This window comes from Ambystoma mexicanum, chromosome 3p (assembly GCF_040938575.1).
Source record: "Ambystoma mexicanum isolate Mex_15411 chromosome 3p, UKY_AmexF1_1, whole genome shotgun sequence".
Lineage (NCBI taxonomy): Eukaryota > Metazoa > Chordata > Amphibia > Caudata > Ambystomatidae > Ambystoma > Ambystoma mexicanum.
The window spans coordinates 707,855,186-707,875,895 of record NC_090925.1 but is presented as its reverse complement, the minus strand read 5'-3'; the positions used below and the strand labels follow the sequence as shown (position 1 = coordinate 707,875,895).

Below are 20,710 nucleotides of genomic sequence, written 5' to 3'. Positions count from 1 at the left end.
AAGTAGAGCTAACTTATTTAACAGGGACCACAAAATTGGTTGGTGCAAAAATAATAGAAAATAAAAAAATAAACTCAAGCATATTATAATGCGATGAATAGGGATCACAATGCATTGGGTTTTAACAGTTATTCAAGCAAATCCATGGCAGTATAGAAAAAGCGGTGAAATCTTTAAAGAGTCTTTCTGGGCCTTTTAAACAGTAACAGGGTGACAATTCCAGCTGGGGTCTGTGGCAGGTCAGAACTAGGACTCGGACCACCAGACATTGGTTTATGGGTTTGTTTATTTAGTCAGGCTAAAAAATAATCTAATAATAATCTGAAGCCCTACTGTATTAAAAAATAAACTCACAAGGGTGCTCGTCAGGATGTCAAATCAAACTACATAAGTCCTCCGTCCAGAATCCCATTGTGACCTACCCATTTCCCTATCTCTCAACCGAACACAATAATAATAACCAAAAACAAGACTAGGGGGGAACTGTTACTGGAAGGGCCAACTGAGGGATTCTGACCCCTAACCATGTCCGATTTAGTAACCCCTTGTGCCCATAGTTCAATTTCAAAATAATAGCCAGTTCTTGATGGGTAGGACTGTTGTCCAGAGGTCTCCAGTACGGGCCTGCTCCTTCATCTCTCTTCCAGTCTTTGGGATTATGTCCATGTTTTTATCTTCCCCACCCAGAAGTTCCCTTAGTCTCTTACCCATTTGGGGACTCCTCTCCTTTCCACTCCTCACTCTGAGGACTTCACAATTTCTCCCTACTCTGGGGTGCTTCTCTCTCTCACCCCCCACTCTGGGATCGTCTCACTCTCTCCCCACTCTGGGACTTTTCTCTCTACCCTCTTTGGGGTTTTTACACTTTCTCTATACTCTGGGGTTCTTTGGACTCCCCTCTCTGGGGTTCTTCAAGTTTCCCCCCACTCGGAGTTTTCTTCTCTGTCTGTCACCCCACTCTGGAGTATTCTCTCTCTCCCCACTCTGGGCTGTCTTCTGGCTCACTTCCCACTCAAGGTTTTTCCTCCTCCCCACTCTGGTTTCTTGTCACGACCCTCACCCCAGACCGCCACTGGCAAGCCCACTTGCCAGATGGAATCAGGGCTTGGGTCTCCATCAGGGCCTTGAAGGCCTGGCATCCACTCACAAGGCTCTCTTGGGGCCAGTCCTGGCGCCTATGGCACCAGGCTCATGCACCTTGAAGCACATGTGTGCAGGGAACTACTTTTTTCATTTGGGGCCTTCAGCCAACATGGAGGCAGCCACATAGCTTGGCTCCTAGGAACCAAGCTATGCGGTATAGTGTTTTGGGTGTGGTGGCCTAGGGACTACTTTACTTGGACTACTTTGTTGAGGCTATTTAAACCACACCCGAACAGGAAAGCACGCTTCGCGTTACTTTGCAGTCTGCAACGTGACGCTCACCGTGTCCTGTGATACCCACGAGCCTCGGAGAAGCAAACCTGCAAAGAGACAAAAGGAACATCGTTAGCAGCATCTTACCTGCAATCTCCATCTTATTATCCGCTCGCAGCTCCAGTGAACAGCTTTCTCTGGATCTGCATGCTACCCGGACCGAAAGACCTGAAAGAGGAAGGGAAAGGACAATATTAAAGAAGGCATGTTAGACATTGCAAAACCACAAACTGCACAAGAAGCTTCCCTGGCTGGTCGCCTCCCGGCCGGCATCGTTCCGGAATTCGACACACGCTTGGAAAACACTGCAACCTGCAAGAAAGGAAATAAAGAGGTTAGCAAAGGCAAGATAATGCAGCGCTGCGCATAGCGCTTACTTACCCCATCGTAGCGCACATCACGCGCCATCATTTACCGGCGAGGCCCAACTCAGCCAGTTCGCCACGCTGAAGCTTCGCACACCTAAGGGAGAAAAAAAAGACATTCAAATTAAGAAGGACATGCAAGAATAACAACGCTATACAAAAGCTGCAGTAAGACCTACCTGAGAGACACCAAACGGGCCCGCGCCAGTGAAGTAACTTGGCCGCACACCCCCACACAGACAACGTGCCCCTGCCAAGAAGGCAGGATGGAGAGCACGCCTAATTCCACAACACGGTGAGGAGAGGGCCCTGAGGGGTTGAAGTCACACAGGGTGGTGGGAGGATATTTACCTCAGTTGGCCAGTCTTGAACACAGTCCTCCTGTATTTTCGGGCAGAATCTTCCCCGGAGGCCATACTTGGGGGGGAAAAACTGGGAAGAGGATACCGGCAACCAACCCGGCTGAGTGGCGTCCCTGTGGATACCAGGTGAGCGTAACAGTTCTTCCCCCTCAATCCCCCTGAGTCTTTTCCTCCTTCTCACTTCCCTCTCTGTCTCTTTTCTCTCTCTCCACTCTAGGTTGCTTGTTCTTCTCCCTCCCCTCTATTGGGTTTTCTCACTCTTGCCCCGCTCTGAGTTTTTTCTATCTTTCATTCCCCACTCTGGGGTGTTCTCCTTTTCTCCCCACTCTGGGGCGTCACTCTTCTTTACTCCCCTCATCTGGGATATTGCTCCTCTCTACCCACTCCAGGTTCCTTCCCTTCTTTCTCTCACCCGCCTCCCTCTACAGCTGAGCCACTGCATACCTGCTTGTGTTGGGCAGTGCTCCTCAGGAGGGACATTGGATCTCTCTGGCCTGTCTCCCATCGCAGAGCCGCATATATGACTTCAACTGGGCTCCATGATGTCCGTCTGCCATGACACGTCTTCCTTGGTCCCACAGCTCTGTCTGCATGGAGTCCCTTATGCAACTTCTCCACTGAACTCTGCGTCGGCCTGCCGAGGGGCTACTTCCTCGGTTTCACAGCCTCTCTGGGCTGCTCTGGCTGGCCTTCAACTGCATCTTGCTGCACTCCTCTGGTACGGGTCCGGGGCCTCGCTGCAAACACTGGCATTCTCCCTTTCCTCCCAAACACACCCCCTCGGGGTCTTTTGGTGCGATTAACTCTGCAGCATCTGTTGAGGACCTCCTGTGGTTGGCTGTCCTAAGGAAACACCTCCACTCTTTTCTCCTGAGCCTTTGCAGGGGACTGGACACAGGTCTGGCCAAACGCCAAGTCAGCCATTACACAAGGGTGTATGTGCTCATTGTAAACCATAGTGCCTAGATACCCTATAAAGTTGTTAGCAAAAGGGTATACAGGATGGTGACACATATCCCTTTCAGCGTCGCTGTCCCCAAAGGAGGAGTCACCTCCAGAGGGATCCCACTCACCCTGTCCCCCCCATGGGCTGTTAAGCGTAACAGGCCCACCTCCCCAGTCCTAAAGGGGGTGGCTCCCCTTTGGGAGTGTTGACGATCTTGGATTTATCACATGTCAGTGCTCCCGGACAGTTTGATGGTTAGTGTTGGGTTTGGAAATGGGATTCCATGCATCAGGAAGGACCAGCAGGAGCCAGCGGTGAAGGCAGCTAGGAGGAAAGGAATATTCAGGTGGCCGAAGGCATCTCAAGAGCCCGAAGTAGAATGGGTAGTGTGGTGATGCAGAGAAATGAAGACCATAAAGAGTTGGACAGATTCTGATTATCTGAATATACAATATCAGGGTTAGGTTGAATGAACACCTAAAGGGACTATGGAAAGCTACCAAACAAATAAGAAGATCCATAATAAATAGGTTCAGGATGGGATAATTTTGAGTTATGCTTCCTAGTTGTTCCCTATACTTCAGGGTGATCAGATTATCTAACATAAAAATATGAATCCTCTCCTTATAAGTCTCTGTCCCTCTGGGGATGTCTTGTTCTAACTGCTGAAGTCCAAAACTGATGGCCAACAGAAGGTTCAAACCTATTCTGTAAGAGTCCTTAAGCTTAGACTAAGCCTAAGCTACAACACAAGAGTTCTCCAAGTTGACCAGCAAAAGTGTTCATAAACCACTTTTGAAGTCTGCTTCTATTCTAGAAAACAAACATACACCGGATGCTTCTCAAGTACAAGTCTCTTGTCAAGTTATTCACAGATGGCTTCTCTTCAGGACTCTCTGTCTTGGAAGTAATATGTGGGGTAAAGTACCCCCTACTGTATGTTATAAGGATTTTGCAAGTCACGAAGGAGTTCCATGACCAACTATAGGAATGAGAATGAAGGCTGGGTTCCTCTGCAAGGTCACAGAACACTGAGCTGATTTGCAATATCATTTTTATGTATGGTAGTTGCTATTTCATTCCATATAATACTTGGCCACATATTGTCATCCCCTTAAAAATGTGGCCTCTTCCTTTCATTTGCTGATTCATATAATCAGTGTAGAATCTTTTTTGATTTTTTTTTTAAAGCAGCGCCTGAAATATTGCATAAGAAGTCTATGCAGTTCAATAAAATGCTTTGAAAGAATGTTTTCATGTTGTGCTTTTAAATAATTAAAAACATACAGATTTTTGCACACTTGTTAAACCCCAGCAGTGCACTTATTAAACATTCTACGATAAACAGTCCTGTAAAGTCCCACATGAAACTATTTACCAAGCAAGGAATTTGAAAAGCATATTGCAGCTTTAATTACGTGTTGCAGTGACAGCTGGAATTCTGATCTCTGCTGGCTCAAACACATCACAACTGAAGCGTAATAACTTATAACAGAGCAGTTGTGATATTTTCTTAATACAGGTCAGCTGCAATGTCAAAATTACTGTGTAATAAGAACATTTTTAACCAGGCTTTTATATGGATAATAGCCATTCTCGGCGTAACATATGCCGTTCTAGCAGATCTTAAAGTCAATATTGCTTAATTCATAAGGTCACTTCTGTCCCACTTTTTAAATATCAGAATTACCACTGATCGCTTTCAGGAAGGGAGCATAGGTCCCTGTGACTTCTTAACGGTCATTGAAAAGGCTAAACGTATAGGTATATGTCTTCTTTTGAATTTGAAAGACATTTCTATCAGATGGAATGAGAGTTATGTGCATTATAGGAACAGTAACTACGTTCCACAGATTTCACAGGCCTCTATCGTGTGTCTTTGTAGACGTGTAATTGTCAACCTTGCACCACTGCAGTGTCCCTGTGATGGCATAAGGTTGCATAGTAGAATAATTGCAGCACCTACCATCAGTTTTAACTTGTAAGAAAGCATTCGTCCTACAGCGTTTCGCTCTTTCTGCAATGCTGAGCCGGTAATTAACGGTCCATTGATACTGTAACCGCCGTGCCCTATCTGAAGAGCAGTGGGGATGTAGAGAAGTAACTTGAAATTATTCTGAATGTTTGCGATAGTGGAAGGTGAAGGTGACCACATAGAACCATGCTCATTTTGTTTGTTAAAATTATAGCTGTTGTTGAAGTGGAAGGGCACACAGAGGTGCACTTTGCCATTTGGACAGCAGAGGGCAACCTAACACTGATGAATTGTAGCATCGGAGTAGGGAAACATACCCATGCGTTTTATATATATGTAGATTACAGGCTGCCATCCATTATACGTTTCTCTGGCAACCCTGCTTTGACCTACTATTCCTTTCCTCAACCTTCAGTTGGAAGAAACTTTCCTTACAACGTGGCATGATGTGAATTTTCCCAATATTAGAGTTCCAGTTTCGGTTTATTCCAACCCTCCCAAGTCTTTTCAAGGATTCTCTTTCTCAATATAAGTCTTTTAATTCTGATCATGATGAGTTCTCCCAGGCCCCTTCTTGACCATGGGTCGCTTAAAATTCTCTTAGGTGTTTCACCAACCTCTTGTAGTCACAGCAGTCCCTGGTATCTCTTTACAATCTTAGGATCTCTAAGAACTCTCTTAAGCTCTGACCATGACCTTGGACTACCTCAGGCTTCTTTCAGGTCTTTCTATGACTTTGGATTTACTCAGGTATCTCCATGACCTTTGATTTACACAAACTTCTCCCAGGTTTTGCTTTGACATTGGCTTGACTCAGATGTCTCCCAAGACTCTCCATGACCTCTGATTTCATGATTCACTCAGACTTTTTTCAGGTACTCCCACAACCTTAGAGCTGCTCAGTACAGCATTCTCGACATCAACTCATTCAGGATCCTTTGTAGGCAGACTATATTGTCACCCTTTCATGCTTCTTTAGAGAGCTTCTACCTTCAGGCATTCCTTCTGGTAGCCAGTGTGGCAAGCAGGAACTTACCCTAGGTCTTTCCTCAATACAGCAGCAGCTCTTCTGGTAGGGCCTGGCCCATAGCCCTACCAGACCAATTGTTGCAAAGCTGACAACAAATGCAAAACATCACCCCATGTAGCAGCCTCCCTGTGTATCCAGGGAATGAGTGAAAGCAGGCTGGCTTCTTCCCATTCTTCATCCAGCACTGGCGTGTTCCACCTTCTTTAATAGTACTGGGCTGGTGGATCATTCCTTAAGTTTGCCCAGGATTGGTCTTCCTCAGATGTAGTTTGTTTTACATATCCTGATTGGTTTACTCATTTGAAACGTGGCTCATTACTCCCCTCTTGTCATTGGTCAGATCTAAATTTGTGTTGCAATTGATTAACAGTCGGCCCAAAGCTTTTAAACGGGTGCTGTGCCCTTGGTACCACTTTGCTTCTACAAATGTATGCAGACATGCTGCTGCATTGTTCTGTGGTATGCAGCAAACACATGATAAGCAGAGTGTATTGCTTCAGCCACGAGGAGTGTCCTGGCCCTTGCCCTGCAGGCACAGTGTCTGACTGGGTTTCTCGCAGAGTGTTATCTCTCCATAATTGGTATTCCATGAACTCTGGTTAAAGTGTTACATTCAAATTTCACTTCATGACACTCTGAGCTTCAAATGTTGTTTAGTATTATTTTTTTGAAGTAGTTATAATTGGTAGGTTTGCTATTGTTAGTCTAATCCTTCTGCAGCATGCTGCACATATAGTCCTGTATCATTTCTTGAGATAAAGATGCATCCTTATGGCTTAAGGCAATGCCGTGTTTATGAGTGGAGGTGAAGCCCAGGGAATCCCATGACTCCATGTAACCATCCAGTCTTGGCTGACTTAATAGCAGTCTCTTTTGAAAGGATATATTTTAGCAATAGCACTTGGACTAGGAGAATGACTCCCTTCTCCGGGTCTACTTGTTAGTTCTTCGTCCTTTTTTTTGTTTGAAACATTATTTTATTGGTTTCACAAACATTAATCAAATGCCACCATTCACTAGTTCACATCACTGAGTCATGGGCCTCATTACGACTTCGGCAGTAGCCGTGCAGGTAAATACCTGCCACCGAAGTCATGAATTTACTGGTGCACGGGAATGGGCAATTACTGGGGCATTACAGCCCAAGCGGACCATGTAATTGGCCATTCCCGGACGGCAGTAGATATTACTCCCCATTCCCATTTGAGTCCCATTGGACTTAATGGGAATGGGGAGGTCGGATGCACCGGCACCATTCGTGAATGGTGCCGGTGCATCCAACATGGTCTGGGAGCGGGTGCCGTTCCGCCCGCCAGGTCAGACCTGGCGGGCTGGAAGTCCCCCATTCGCAGAACTCGTAGTTTGCCAGTCTGGAAACAAGGGTACCGGCAAGCCTACCGGTACCGTTGTTTCCAGATCGGCAAACTTGTAATGAGGCCCAATGGATTAGAATACCTCGATATATAACACCCTAACAAACCTCTGGATATCATTCTGCGTTGGTAGCCATATGCATTTTCTTCAACAACTCCCCTCCCCCTTCCCCCACACAACGGGTAATAACTGAAGACACGCTGCTGAATGTTATCATTATTAACACAACATTCCATACCGCTCTATATATTACCGTCCATATGTCTAACTAGCTTTGCAGCTCTTCCTCCCACTTAGCTTGGGTGCTTGGTTTCGTCAGGTGGCCCCCTGGAGAGCAATGCACTATATAGTTGAGTTATCAACTCTCTCGTGCCCTGGCGTTCACTTAAAGCGTGCTCAAACGCTGTGAGTGGCCTACAAAGAGAGTTCCCCCAGCATGGATCTCGCAGCACACCTCTCAGCTGTAAATAGTGGATATGGCTGTTACCGTGCCCTGCAATGCGGCTTCTAAATCCTCCTTTGACATAAGTACCTTCCTTCCACATTTGCCCTGCTCTCACTAACCCCCCCTCATATTGCGGCTGGAAGTGGTGAACCTCTATTAACCCATCCCTTATGAGGGGAGCCCATATACAACTGAGAGGAGATGACCAGGATGTGATTGTTCATAGTTCGCACAACGCGCCAAAGGGACCATAGTATCGCTAGGACTGGGTGTTCACGGATAATATGCAGCATCTTCCGATATGGAACCCACAACCATTCGCCCAAGGTTACAGGTGAGATTAACTCATTTTCCAGGCCAACCCATTGTTTCTCTACTTTTACCCCACAGATGGTCTACAAGGATGCAGAATTGGGAATCTCTGTAGCATTCAAAGAGATCAGGATAACCCATGCCCCCTTTATCCTTCGGTGTGATTAAGGTTGCATATGAGATACAAGGCTTCATGTCTGCCCATAAATATGCTAGAAGGGATTGATTCACCTCTGTTTGGAATACATCTAGGATAATCACTGGGAGATTCTGAAAGAGAAATAGGAATCTGGGAAGTATATTCATCTTAATTGAGGTGAACCTAGCTGTCCAGGATAACCCCATTTTGGACCATCTTTCTAGGTCTGATTTAATGTTCTTCCACAGGGGTATATATTTTGCGTTGAACCGATGTTCTAAGTCTTCTGTAATCACTACACCCAAGTATTTCAATTCTTCCCCCAGTGTAGCAAAAAAGGCATGTACTGACTCCAATGGTTGGGGGATATATGCTAAAATATCATCAGCGAATAAAGCCAACTTGTGCTCCTGCCCTCCTCTTATTACCCCATGTATCTGAGTGTTTATTCTGATAGCCTGAGCCAACAGGTCTACCACCAAGGCATACAAGACGGGTGACAAAGGACAGCCCTGTCAATTGCCTCATGTTAGGTTACAGGATTCCGACGCAACACCATTAACTAAAACTTTAGCTCTAGCGTTCTTGTATAACGCCAATGCTCCCAACACCCAGACCCCCCCACCTCATAACCCCGAGTAGGAAAGGCCATTCGACTCCGTCGAATGCCTTTTCGGCATCTATAGACATCATCGTGGGGCAATCTTCTCTTTCATCTATGGCCGCGATAAGGTCAAGTGTTTTGTGGATATTATCCGCCCCCTGTCTGCCTCTTTTATAGCCCACCTGGTCAGTATAGACCAATTGCGGTAGGATCAGTGACAGGTGACTGGCGAGAATGCTCGCATAGATTTTCGCATCTACGTTTCTGAGTGATATTGGACGATTTGATGCACATTCTGTAGCGTCTTTACCTTATTTCGGTATTAGTATAATACGGGATTCGGTGAACGACTGTGGTGCCTGGCTGGTTTCCATGATTGAGTTGAAAAGTATCAATAAAAAGGGGGTTAACTGATTGCTGTGGCCTTATTAAAGGCTGGCGTGAACCCATCCTGTCCTGGTGCCGAGTCTGCTTTTTATTTTAGAAATAGCTGCCTGAATTTCCTCAGCTGTGAATGGGCCAGTCAACAAGTCCTGACTAACTTGTGGTATCAGAGCACAGGGAAACTTAGATAAATATAGCCTGATGTCGTCCTCTGTACCTTTCCCCTCAGCCGTATATAAGGTTGTATAGAATTTGGAGAAGCACGCCGTAATTTCGCTGGAATTTAATAGCTCTGCATCTGCTTCGCTTTTAATTTTGGGGACTGCCCTTTCCGCTCTTTGATTTAGAAGGCGCGTGGCTAACATAGTATGTGCTTTATCCCCTTTTTCGTAAAATCGTTGCTTTAGATATCTAAGGTGTGTTAGCACTTTGTCTTGCCAAATATCTTTCAGTTCATTTCGTAGTTTCCCGACCACCTTTAAATGTCTTCAGTGTCTACTGGGTGAGTACCGAGTTCTAGTTCTTTGTACGTGATTTTAGCTTTGAGCTCTATTTCCCTTCTTACCCTTATTTAATTTCTATTAACCCCTTCCGAGATCATAGCACCCCGAATTGTGGCCTTCGCTGCTTCCCACACTGTGTTTAGCGATACCTCCCCTGTATCATTCTCAGTGAAGTAATTTCTAATTGCGTCATATAGGGCTTCTGTAAATAAGGAGTCTTTGTATAGGTTATCATTACAGGTCCACCTGCGTTCTGTACATGGGGGAGGACCCCCAATCCAAATCCAGCACACATAAATGATGGTCTGCCCAAGCTACTATCTCTATTGCGGCAGCCATTGTCATGCCTTCTTTCTCTGCCTCAATCAACAAATAATCTATTTGGGAATGGGTGAGATGGGGGATGGGTAAAAGGTGTAAGCCCTCCCTTTTGGGTGCTTAGTGCGCTAGGTGTCAATAAGATGATGTGCCTTTAATGGGTCTGGAAATCTTTCCTTAACAGAGCCCCCTGGTGGGATTGCCCCCTGCCTCAGAGTCCCAATCCATCCCTGGATCTGATATATAGTTAAAATCCCCTCCACAGACTAAAATGTCCTCTTTCCAACTGCCAAGAAAGCCAAAGAGTGACTCGCTAAATCAGAGCTGATTTTGGTTGGGCGCATAAGCAGAACAGAGAGTTACCACTTGTTTTCTTATTCTCCCTTTCAATGCGAGATACCCTCCTCGTCCCAGTATATTTGTTCTATTTGTAGGCCCAATGGTTTCTTATATACAATACCTACCCCGCCCTTCTTGGTCTCTCCCGAAACCCACACTGCACCCCCTATTTCCCTAGCTGCAACCTTAAATTCATTCCCTTGGGCAAATTTCGTTTCCTGTACAAACAACACGTCTAATTTTGAAAGTTTGTATTCCCTTGCTAACATAGAGCGAGTTTGCAGAGAGTTTAAGCCTTTAACATTGAGGGACCCACATTTGAACCCATCGGGTGATGCCATATCGATATTCCAGTGAACGTCTTTCGACTCTCTCCGGGTGGCTTGACTCAGTGGTTGGTGTTGCTCCCTGTTCAGAGCGCTTGTACTTCTTTTGCATAAGGGGTTGCGACCCTGTGACTTTTCTGGAATCTAGGTGCTTCCCTCTACCCTTCCATTGTGTATCCGTCCCTCCCCTCCCCACTTCCCTCTCCTTGAAAAACACTATCCTCAGCCTTTTCCAATAGCTGAGACGACCTTGTAAAACATAGGGCCACACCCCAGGGACCCCACTCCAGGCCAAGTATACAACTTCAATAAAATTTTACAACCTAATGGCGAAGGCATCTCGCAACTTTACCTAACTGTCTCAACACTTGAGCTCCCATGGCTCTAGTCGTTCTGTACCCATTGGCCTTTGTTGCCAAATTACAACTGATTCACCCGCTTCAATACGTGCAATATCGCCTCTACCTTCAAAAAGCATATATGTGCATGCGGTAGTACCACAATTAATCTAGAACCCTCCTCAGGGGACTATACTTTCAGGGTGTATTATATTGTTTGTATTTCCTCAAACCTGTGGCTTGACCTCTTCTCGGTGAGGAGGGCCTCTCCTTGTGCATAGGGCCTTTGGGTTTTCTGGCATTTCCTCCATCAGTTCCTTTAACTACCTGCTTGTAAAGTCTCAAAAACTCCCCTGGCTTCCTCTTCTGATGTGACGCAGAAGCTTTCTCCATCGTGCTCAAAGCTTAACAAAAAGGGGAACCCCCATCGACTGCGGATCCCCTGATCCTGCAGCCAAGTTGTCAAAGGACGACAGCTTCTCCGCTTACTCTGTGTGATGGCAGAGAGGTCTTGAAAAATGTTGACGCTGGACAAAGTCAACAGACTCCCTCGCCTTCGCTTTTTGTAGAATTAGCTGCCTTTGCGTATAATAATGACATTTGGCGAGGACTGATTTTGGGCCATTCGGGGGGTCCGCCAGCCCTGTGTATCCTGTCAAACTTCAAAGTGGGAGCGTCTGTTGAATCAAACAGCGATAACACTAGAGCTTTCACCCGACTTTTCAGGACGGCTGGAGTTTCTCCTCGTCTTTCTCTGAGGCTTATGATTCGGATGTTAGACCTTCGCTGTCGATTTTCTAGGTCATCCAGCTTCAGCTCAATGTCCCTTTATCTTTGCTCTAAGTCCTGGAACCTAGCTTTGCAGTTCATCACTGCCAGGTCGCCTGACAGTTGGTTGTTCTCAACAGCTTCAATCAGGTCCTCTACTTTTACAATTCTAGCTTGCAGATCTGTAACTTTCTTGGTGAGGGTGGATTAATCGATCTGATTTCCCCCAGTAGGAGGTGAATATCTGCTTTAGTCGAGTTATCTCTGTCGTCCCCAGGAATTTCAGGCAAGGGTTGCTCCTGACCCCGCTCCATTGTGGCTGGCTCGTATCAGAAGTCTTGTAACCTGAAGGCGGTGGTCGGGTCCAGGATGCCAATGGGCGAGGTACCAATGCTTGTTTCCCCTATTGGCGGTGGTACCAGTAACTACTTCCTCTCCTAAGTCTAACCCAGGCTGCGCACACCAGTTGTAGGGCCAAGTAAAGATTTCCAGTGATAAAGCCCTCTGATCCTACTGTCTCTAGAGTTCCCTCACACTGTTTCGCCCTTTATCTGCGAGCCGTACATTTTGCAATCTCACAATATTCTGTAAACATTAGCTGCGTTTGCCGTGAGGACTTTATTCTGCCATTGCCTTCACTTTGCATGTGCTGTTTGTTCGTGCCCGAGAGTGAGGAAGATCTTAGACTACTGTTTACTACTACGCGCGCTCTCTTTGCATACGCTGCCAAGCGCGAGCTGAAATCGCTCTTTCACCTTCTGTAGTGCGCCTCCCCTGCAAACAGTTACATGTGCCAAAGTTCCATGCTTGGTGGGGAGAGCGGGTCACTTCTACGTACTTGAAGTATTGTAATCATTCCGCACGCCGCGGTCTGCGATTCTGCTTTGTTTTCCTGCAGTGTTCTTTATATATGCGGTGCATGATGAGTGTGAGTGAGGGATATGTGTACATCCAACGGTTGGGTGCTCATTAAGATGTAGCTCAGGCGAGGAAGTGCATTTTGCTTACCGGCAATGTAGCAGCTCCGTCGTAGGTCCTCTGCTTTCCTGCACTCGATCGCTTCTTTTGCCCGTTTCGCTTGAAATGCTGCGTTCGGGCTACGAGTTTGTCACCCCTAATCACGGTTGTTTCGGCAGCGCCAGGCTGTTCCGGTTGCTCAGACATTCTCACCGGCTGCTGGCAGCGCCCGCCATGTTGCGCACTTCCCTTCTCTATGATCCTCGGCTATCCGGTCTGCAAGTCCTTGCTTTGTTCACGATGATCTCAGGCACGGTTTTCTTTCTTATCCGGCCGCGACTTGCTCTGATGGTTCAGGTTTCGATTTATGTGTTCATACTGCTAGAGCGCCTCCCCTTTTTTCTTCGCCTGGAGTGAGAGACGTTGGCTTAGGCAGCCATTACGCCCGCGCCCCTTGGTGGTCTCTAGCTCTTGGTCCTTTTAACCTCTTTCTTGGAAGGTGGATTTCCTACGTTGATGAAGGAGATCACTCCCGAGGCACTCTTGATATTTAGGACTCTTTTCGTCACCCCTGTGATGAGGAAGTTCACTCTTGATGAACTCTTTACTTTGAAAGCAGGCTTGGCATTTACGGAGACTGTGGGGGTCATTACGAGTTTGGAGGCAGCCATGGTGCTAGTAGCACCATGGCTGCCTCCAAACCCGTGTCCGGGTCCGTGATGTTGGAATGGGACTTACTGGGACATTACGACCCTTGAGGACCCTGTAAGTCCCCATTTCGAAAACCATTCCCCATTCCCATTCGAGCCCCCATAGGGCTCAATGGGAATGAAGAAGGAGCTAATAACGGGCCCGCAAATTGCAGGCCCGTTATTAGCTCCATGGTCCCTTAACGGGTCCCGCTAAAACAGGCTGGTAAAATCAGCTGGTCCTGGTGGGACCCGCTAAGGGACCTCGTAATAGGGCAGTAGGGGGTTAACGGCACCGGCATCCTTACTGGTGCCATTAACCCCCTACCGCCAGGGTCGGAATGACCCCCAGAGTCTGAGTCTCTTGCCTTTTTTCTCCTTACCTATTAGCAAAAATGTGCCAGAGTCCATTTTTAAGGAATCCTGGACTACTTTTGTGCATCACTGTGATGAGGGAGATCACTCCTGAGTAGCACTTGACTATTTATCTGACTTGAACAGTATCCCGGATCCCCGCAACTCCTGTTACCTTGGTTGTGGTCGGTGTGCGTCTCCGGTCCTTCCTGGGGTCTTGGGTCAGCTTCTCGTTCACAAGTGTTTTCTGCATGTCTTTCTTCCTTGGTACCCGTCTTGGTGCGGCTCCGTGGCACCATTCTGCTTGCCGTGGTCTGCTTTGCAGTTTCTGGAGCACTCGGTCCACCTCCTGGAGGTTGTGCAATCACTAACTTCCTAACAGTGGATGTTGGATCCGGGTCCGTCCCGACTCACATAGAGTCTCTCCACCTGCTGCTCGTGGCTCTCCCTCTCGAAGGACAACTGCTTCTCGGCAAGTCCTCTTCTCTGAATTCGAATCTCCCGGGCCAGTATTTAAGGACGCCAGCTTCCCATGCCACTGCAGCAGGCCAGCTTCCTGTTCCTCGAGTCTCTGAGTCCTTCTTGAATCTCTACTTTATACAGCAGGGTTTGCCCTCGCGTAACATCAAAGTCTCTTTCCAGTTATTTCGAGGTCCTCTTCATGCTTTCTTGAAGCCACCTTGTTGCAGTGCCTTGGTAATTCATCCTAGGGATTCCCTGCATCTTCTTCATCACAGTTTTGTTGAATCTTGGATCTTGCATGTGATTCAGAAGAAACCTTACAACAGCACACAGTGCTTAGAGCTTACAGTGCACTAAGGAAGGTTATTAGATGGATGAACCAGGGTCGTGGGTGGTAAAGGAAACTGTTTAGGGAGGTTAGTCACAGTGTGGGAGTCCTTATGCCCATGAGGCGAGTCTCTCCTTATGAGTTCCTTCCACATGTAACCATCCCTAGGGGGACTTTTGGGTAGCGGCCTCACCTCCCACGCATCATAGAGAAGGACTCCCCTCTGGGGCGAACTGATGAGATCCTGTGAATCATCACAGAGTAGCATCTTGGCAGCCATTTTCCAGACAGGACTGAAAGAAAGAGGTACATTTCTATAAATGCTCTTTACTTTCTTTCTTCTTTCTAATTCATAATACACTGAGATATAATTATTGCTATTGTCCTCTAATGTTGGTACCAATAAAACCTGCTGTCACCGTTATCCAGGACAAAGAAGGGACTGCCTTGGTTGTAGGCACTACATGCTGCCTTCATGTTGTAGGCACACAGAGGACAGATTCTGAGGTTGAACCTCGACCATGTGTTGGAGATACAGTGGTGTGGTAGTGCACTTCTTACAGACCACAGGTTTGTAGCATGGGTATGCAACTTGTTTTCTCAAGAAGCTACAATTCTCATGATCACCCACCATTAACTATGTTGGGTATAGCTGATGAGAGTTGTTTGTGCAAAACATCTGGAGAGTCAAAGGTTGCAGACTCCTGCATACAACAAGGCACTAGGCATAGAAAAACCCTGATGTTCAAAAAGAAAAGAACAGCAATAGACAGGATTCTATTCAGGCCTGCTTTTTGTCTGTGAATCAGCCAAGTCACCTGTTATTTACTGCAAATGTTTCAAATCACAATTACAAGGGACCCAACCCTCAGCTGAGATTTTTAAAAGTGTGTCTGGTCCTCACCTGAATAGAAAAGGTGATAGATGGCTTTGCTCCCATTTCTGTACCATCCCATTGATGTGCCCACTAAATAGGAGGAGTGGCATCTTCGCAGCTGTGAAGAGCAAAACCACAGTGTAAACAATCATGTAAACTAATGCAAATATGTTAAAAAAAACAACAGTGCCATATGTTGCGTGGTGCTGTCCCAGTTGTGTGTTGCTTCCCCATCATTTTAAACCCCTCACACAGTCACACACACACGCACTCACATGTGCACACAACCAGCCATACTCTTCTTTGTGTGGCATCTAATGTTTGCACATCAGCTACCTACAATAAATAAAAAATAAATGGGGGGGGGGTCCACTACAACCCAAAGGTCTCATTGCCTACTGGCAAACACACGACACCCAGTGCCAGCCCCAGAGCACACATTAGAATCTCAACCATAAACACTGCCACCCACACTCTCATTTCTCAAGCACCCACTGCAACCCAATAGGCCCCCTGAGAAAACACGATGCACCCATCAACAATTGTGTGGCACCAAGTCTAACCACAAAGGACATTTCTTACTGTGGGAAAGGCACTCTATCGGATGCTTTCCAGGTAAGATGGTAACGCACCCTGTGGCGTTATATTTCCAGACGAACACCTGGTGTTGTTTGTTGGTTCCTGAAAAATAGAAGTGCATAAGATTGCAATGTATTTCATTGTAACAAACATATCCAAGAACCCACAGCACTCCCTGCATTCCAATTTAAGACTCATATCCAGGATCCCACAGCACTCTTTGGATTCCAATTTAACAAACATATCCAGGATCCCATAGCACTCCTTGCATTCAAAAGTAACACACCCAACCCTTGATCCCACAGCACTTCTTGCATTTCAAATATAACACACCTATCCTGGATCTCACAGCCCTGCCTGCCTTTCAGTAGAGCACACTTAGATTGTACAGCAAACCAGCATTCATTTAAAACACGATATTTGGATTCTTTGCTACTCCTGCTCAGCAAGGTCTACTCCGGGTGAATTCCCATTGCATTCCTTTCTAGGTGGAGGCTACCAAAGGATGGATTGTGCTAGCTCACACCCTGCTGAGGTGAAGCTTTGCGAGACGTTCTGGTCACAGCTACCCCTTCTAGAAACTCTCCAGGGGCTTAGAGCACTAGAAAATCTTTTGTCAGACTAAATATTTGCCATAAACCATGCTTTACCTGCCAACCTTTCTGCCTTACACTTGAAAGAGATGGTCAAAGGTCCCACTCACATAGCTGCACACACTGTGAATGGATTTTTTTGTAATGAAAACATAATCACTGTCTGCTCCCCAGTGCACCACCCCTTTTGATGAGCACTTATCTATCTCAGTCACAATATTCACAGACACACCAAGCCACGCAGGATCTTCAAAAGAACCATTGACCATGACCAGACCATGGAAAAATATACACATCAACTCTCTACTAGAAAGACTAGAAGCAACCAAAACTATCATACCTGCAGATGGACCAACAACAACAACACTGGATGCAAAACTACCACATTCACAACTGGATTATTCAGGTGTTGGAATGCATTGCCCCAAAGAAACCTTTCAAAAACTCTCAAAAAAAGAAACCAGCCAAATGTTTAACCCCCAGACTAAATCACGTAAAAAAGGAAAACCGGAAACTGGAGGAAATCTGTAGCAGGAACAATCTACACACTACCAAATTCGCCTACCATCGACAGTTAACACCTTTACAGGGCTGAAGTACTCAAAGCAAAGAAAGCACACAACTCTAAACGCATTGAGTTGGCACATCACAGTGAAAGGGAAATGATTGTAGGGGTGGACCTTAAATCACCTTAACCCAAGACAGGCCCAACACTTAAGAAACAAGTACATGGTTGTACATAAAACAGGTTTATTGTACAAAAGCTCCAGGAAGTGGTTAGATGGTTTTGCAGGACCAAACTAACCCATGTCTCAACAATACATCATCAGTTGGCAGTTTATATACATTTTTCAACAATTTAAAACACTCCCAGATACATTTATTACAATCTACCCCCCAAACATGACTAGGCAAAACCTCTTGAAAGAAATCCCATCTTTCTCCAATTCTTTCATTTTCTTTGGTCAGGCTTATCTTCATTATTATCTTCAGATCATATTCAAAACACACCTCTTCTTGGGATTTGTTGTAGTAGGTCCTGACGTCAGTACATGGTTAAACATTGGTATTGAAAATATAATTCATTGCTAGCAATAACTGGCCTAAGACCTTTAACTTTAAGTATGATTGCACATGGTTCTACAGACGTACTTTGGCAAAAAAAGAGAAGTCTGCTTAAACAGGATTTTTCTTTGATCCACACATAGCCATCTCCATTCCACAGACTCTTGGTGCCTTAATCTAATTTATGCGGCCACAAACACCCTCTGATGATCTGGACAATACTCAACTGTCGGACCGTGGCCTTGGGCTTTAGGTTTACTATCACCGACCAAATTACTAATCCCCTCTAAAGATTTTAATACAAAGGGCTAGCTAACATCTCTTCCCTTCCAAGGACCGTGAACCTTGCCCTGTTTGTAGGACCGTATTACTAAGTAACTAATTCTCTTTCCTGTCAAGAACGTCCATGCCACTTTAGAATGCCTGTGTAAAAAAGCACTCCCTGTATGAGTTTATGTCCGTGTTGCATTTGCAGTTTTAATATTGCATCTTCCTACGTGGTTCATTTGGATTTGCAACACTATCCCAGTTTTGCTGTCACCCACCTCCTGCCATCAGTATGGTGTGCGCAACATGAATACCTCGCAATAAAGTGGACCCTCCTTGGCCACCTTGAGAAGATCATCATAGAATTCAAAAACTCTACAGCCTGTAATGCAACTCCTACTGCTACACTTCCTATAATAGAGCTCTGTGACCAGATTGCTACATATTTTGACCAAACGATTCTAGACATTGTGACAAATAATTAGATGTCAAAAATAGGGGTTGGTGGGCACCACTTTTTCTTTATTTCTCAATATATTAATCACAGTTGTTTTTAGGATATATTAATTATTTGGTCCTGTCGCCAGATGCCTCCCCTTTGCACTGTGGGTGGTACAGAATAATGACAAAACATATGACTACGTTAGTTATCCAAGTCGACTGAAAGGACCTATGTGGTATTCCACTATCAATTATTCATTTTTCTCCAAATTAAATCTTGTATTTGTGTTCTTTATTCAAAGATACTCCAAACCTTTGTGTGGTTTTGATAATATTTGTCTTTATTGGTAAAGACTATCTTGTAGTAGGCCTGCTACAATGATTAATTTAAGTCCAATGCATTTCGGTTCATTTTAGACCTTCTTCGGGGACTTGACTTTACAGCCTTTTTCTCATATTATTTGAGTTGGAAAATGATCCAAATTAATTATCCACTCTGAGTTAGAAACCCTTTAATTGTTTTCTCATGTATCTAATGCACTCTTCTTATATCTTGTTGTCCAGGTGCAGGTGCCTGTTATGCTCACCTGGTCTCTGCGGAGGCGTTGGGGCACGGTTGCAGCCCTCCCGGAACTTGAATCACCCCCTTCAGGCCTCTCCCTCAGTAGAAAAGCTGTGAGAGTTGGTACGTGGTGATACTGCTCCTGCGTGGAGATAAGAGTGTGTGAGTGTGCCAATCTGTGATTGTTGTACCTATCTAACCCTTCACCCCAAAGTACGGTTCTGTGAGCATACGCCGGCCCATAAAGCTCACCTGTTAATTATGGAAGATAAGCTCTCCGTCCTGCTACTTCGGGCAGGGGCGCATCAAATGGGATCTAGTTCCTTCACTGATCCCTGATAAGGATTAGTCTAATCCAGCTGCGACTATGCTTCTCCTAATGATTGATAAGTCTTTCTTGAGCTCTTGTGGCGCTGTTAATGTCTTTATATGTTGCTCCTCTTTATGCCCGCAATAATGTCTCTTTTCTGTTTTCTTCCCTTAGATGGAAATGCGGCCTCAATGCAGCTGTGAGACGTGAAACACGGCCGGATGGAAGATGGATGCTACTGCAATGTTCGACAGCAGGTAAGTGATGGTTTAAGGAAAAGCGCAAAGTATGGCAAAGTGCAACCTTAAACGGACTATTTTTTCGATGTCTAACCTTGTCTTCTGTTTTTCCTTGCAGGCGCTGCTGTCAACGATGGAGCATGTCATGCTGCGGTGCCAAGATGAAGATTTTGGCTTTCCGGAAAGTGTAAAGATGAATACCTGGTTCGCCGAAGAGATGTACAGGTAAGAACAGCTTCCCCCAGTTGGTAAGTAGGCTGGCAGGAAGCAGAATGTCCAGGAAGCAGGATCTTCAAAGGTAAGTTTGACCTCAGGCGACGGTGAAAGTTCCGCTGCTTGCAAGTGCAGAATAACGCAAAGCGTCTGTCTTGAGGATCGTGGCAGCTTATATAGCTGAGATCGTGGGCACGCCCATTAGGGCCGGCTTACCAGCCACACCCTACCACTCCTAGAGAGTGAGAACATGAGAAGGCAATCCATTAGCAGCCACACCCAAGAATACACTTGGGGCTGCTTAATGGATGGAATGTTCAAGGTTAATGCATCCTGCTTAATGGATGGAATGTTCAAGGTTAATGCATCTGAAGTGCTATGTCCATAATAAAAGCCTTTTAGTGCTAAATGGATATTCTTGTTTACTTTTGTTCATGAGCCTGGCGCCAAAGTTGCCAGGACAGTCCCCACCCAGGTCTCCTGTGCATGCGACCCCTGCATGCCTGTGTCCCTGACTTCATGACCATGACAGCACTCCCCCTCAAGGCCCCTCTCAAGGTTGGTTCTCCTCCCGGTCCTGGTTTGGTGGGATTATTGCAATGGAACTGTCTGATTAAACACGGAGCATGGACATGTTCACTGGGTTCCCAAGTTCGGTCTTGAGGTCCATAACCTTTCCATTCAATTAGTTGATACAATTTTGATCGAACCACCTTGGAGTCCAGGATGGATTTCACTTCATATTCTGGTTCTCCATCTATTACTTTGGGCTCTGGTGGAGAACCAAGCCGTTTATTGGATTTCATTGGTTTGAGAAGAGAGACATGAAA

The 20,710-nt window shown here is 45.8% G+C and overlaps 1 protein-coding gene across 1 annotated transcript in view; it reads right to left on the bottom strand.

Moving 5' to 3' along the window:
* The window catches only part of LOC138580751 (uncharacterized), a 333,494-nt gene that overhangs the window by 159,938 nt on the left and 152,846 nt on the right, over positions 1–20,710 (bottom strand). Inside the window, exons 8-9 of the mRNA XM_069651540.1 lie at positions 16,194–16,292; positions 15,639–15,729 (exon numbers count right to left, since the gene is read on the bottom strand). Coding sequence (XP_069507641.1) covers positions 15,639–15,729; positions 16,194–16,292 — 190 coding nt within the window. The remainder of the gene's footprint in view (positions 1–15,638; positions 15,730–16,193; positions 16,293–20,710) is intronic.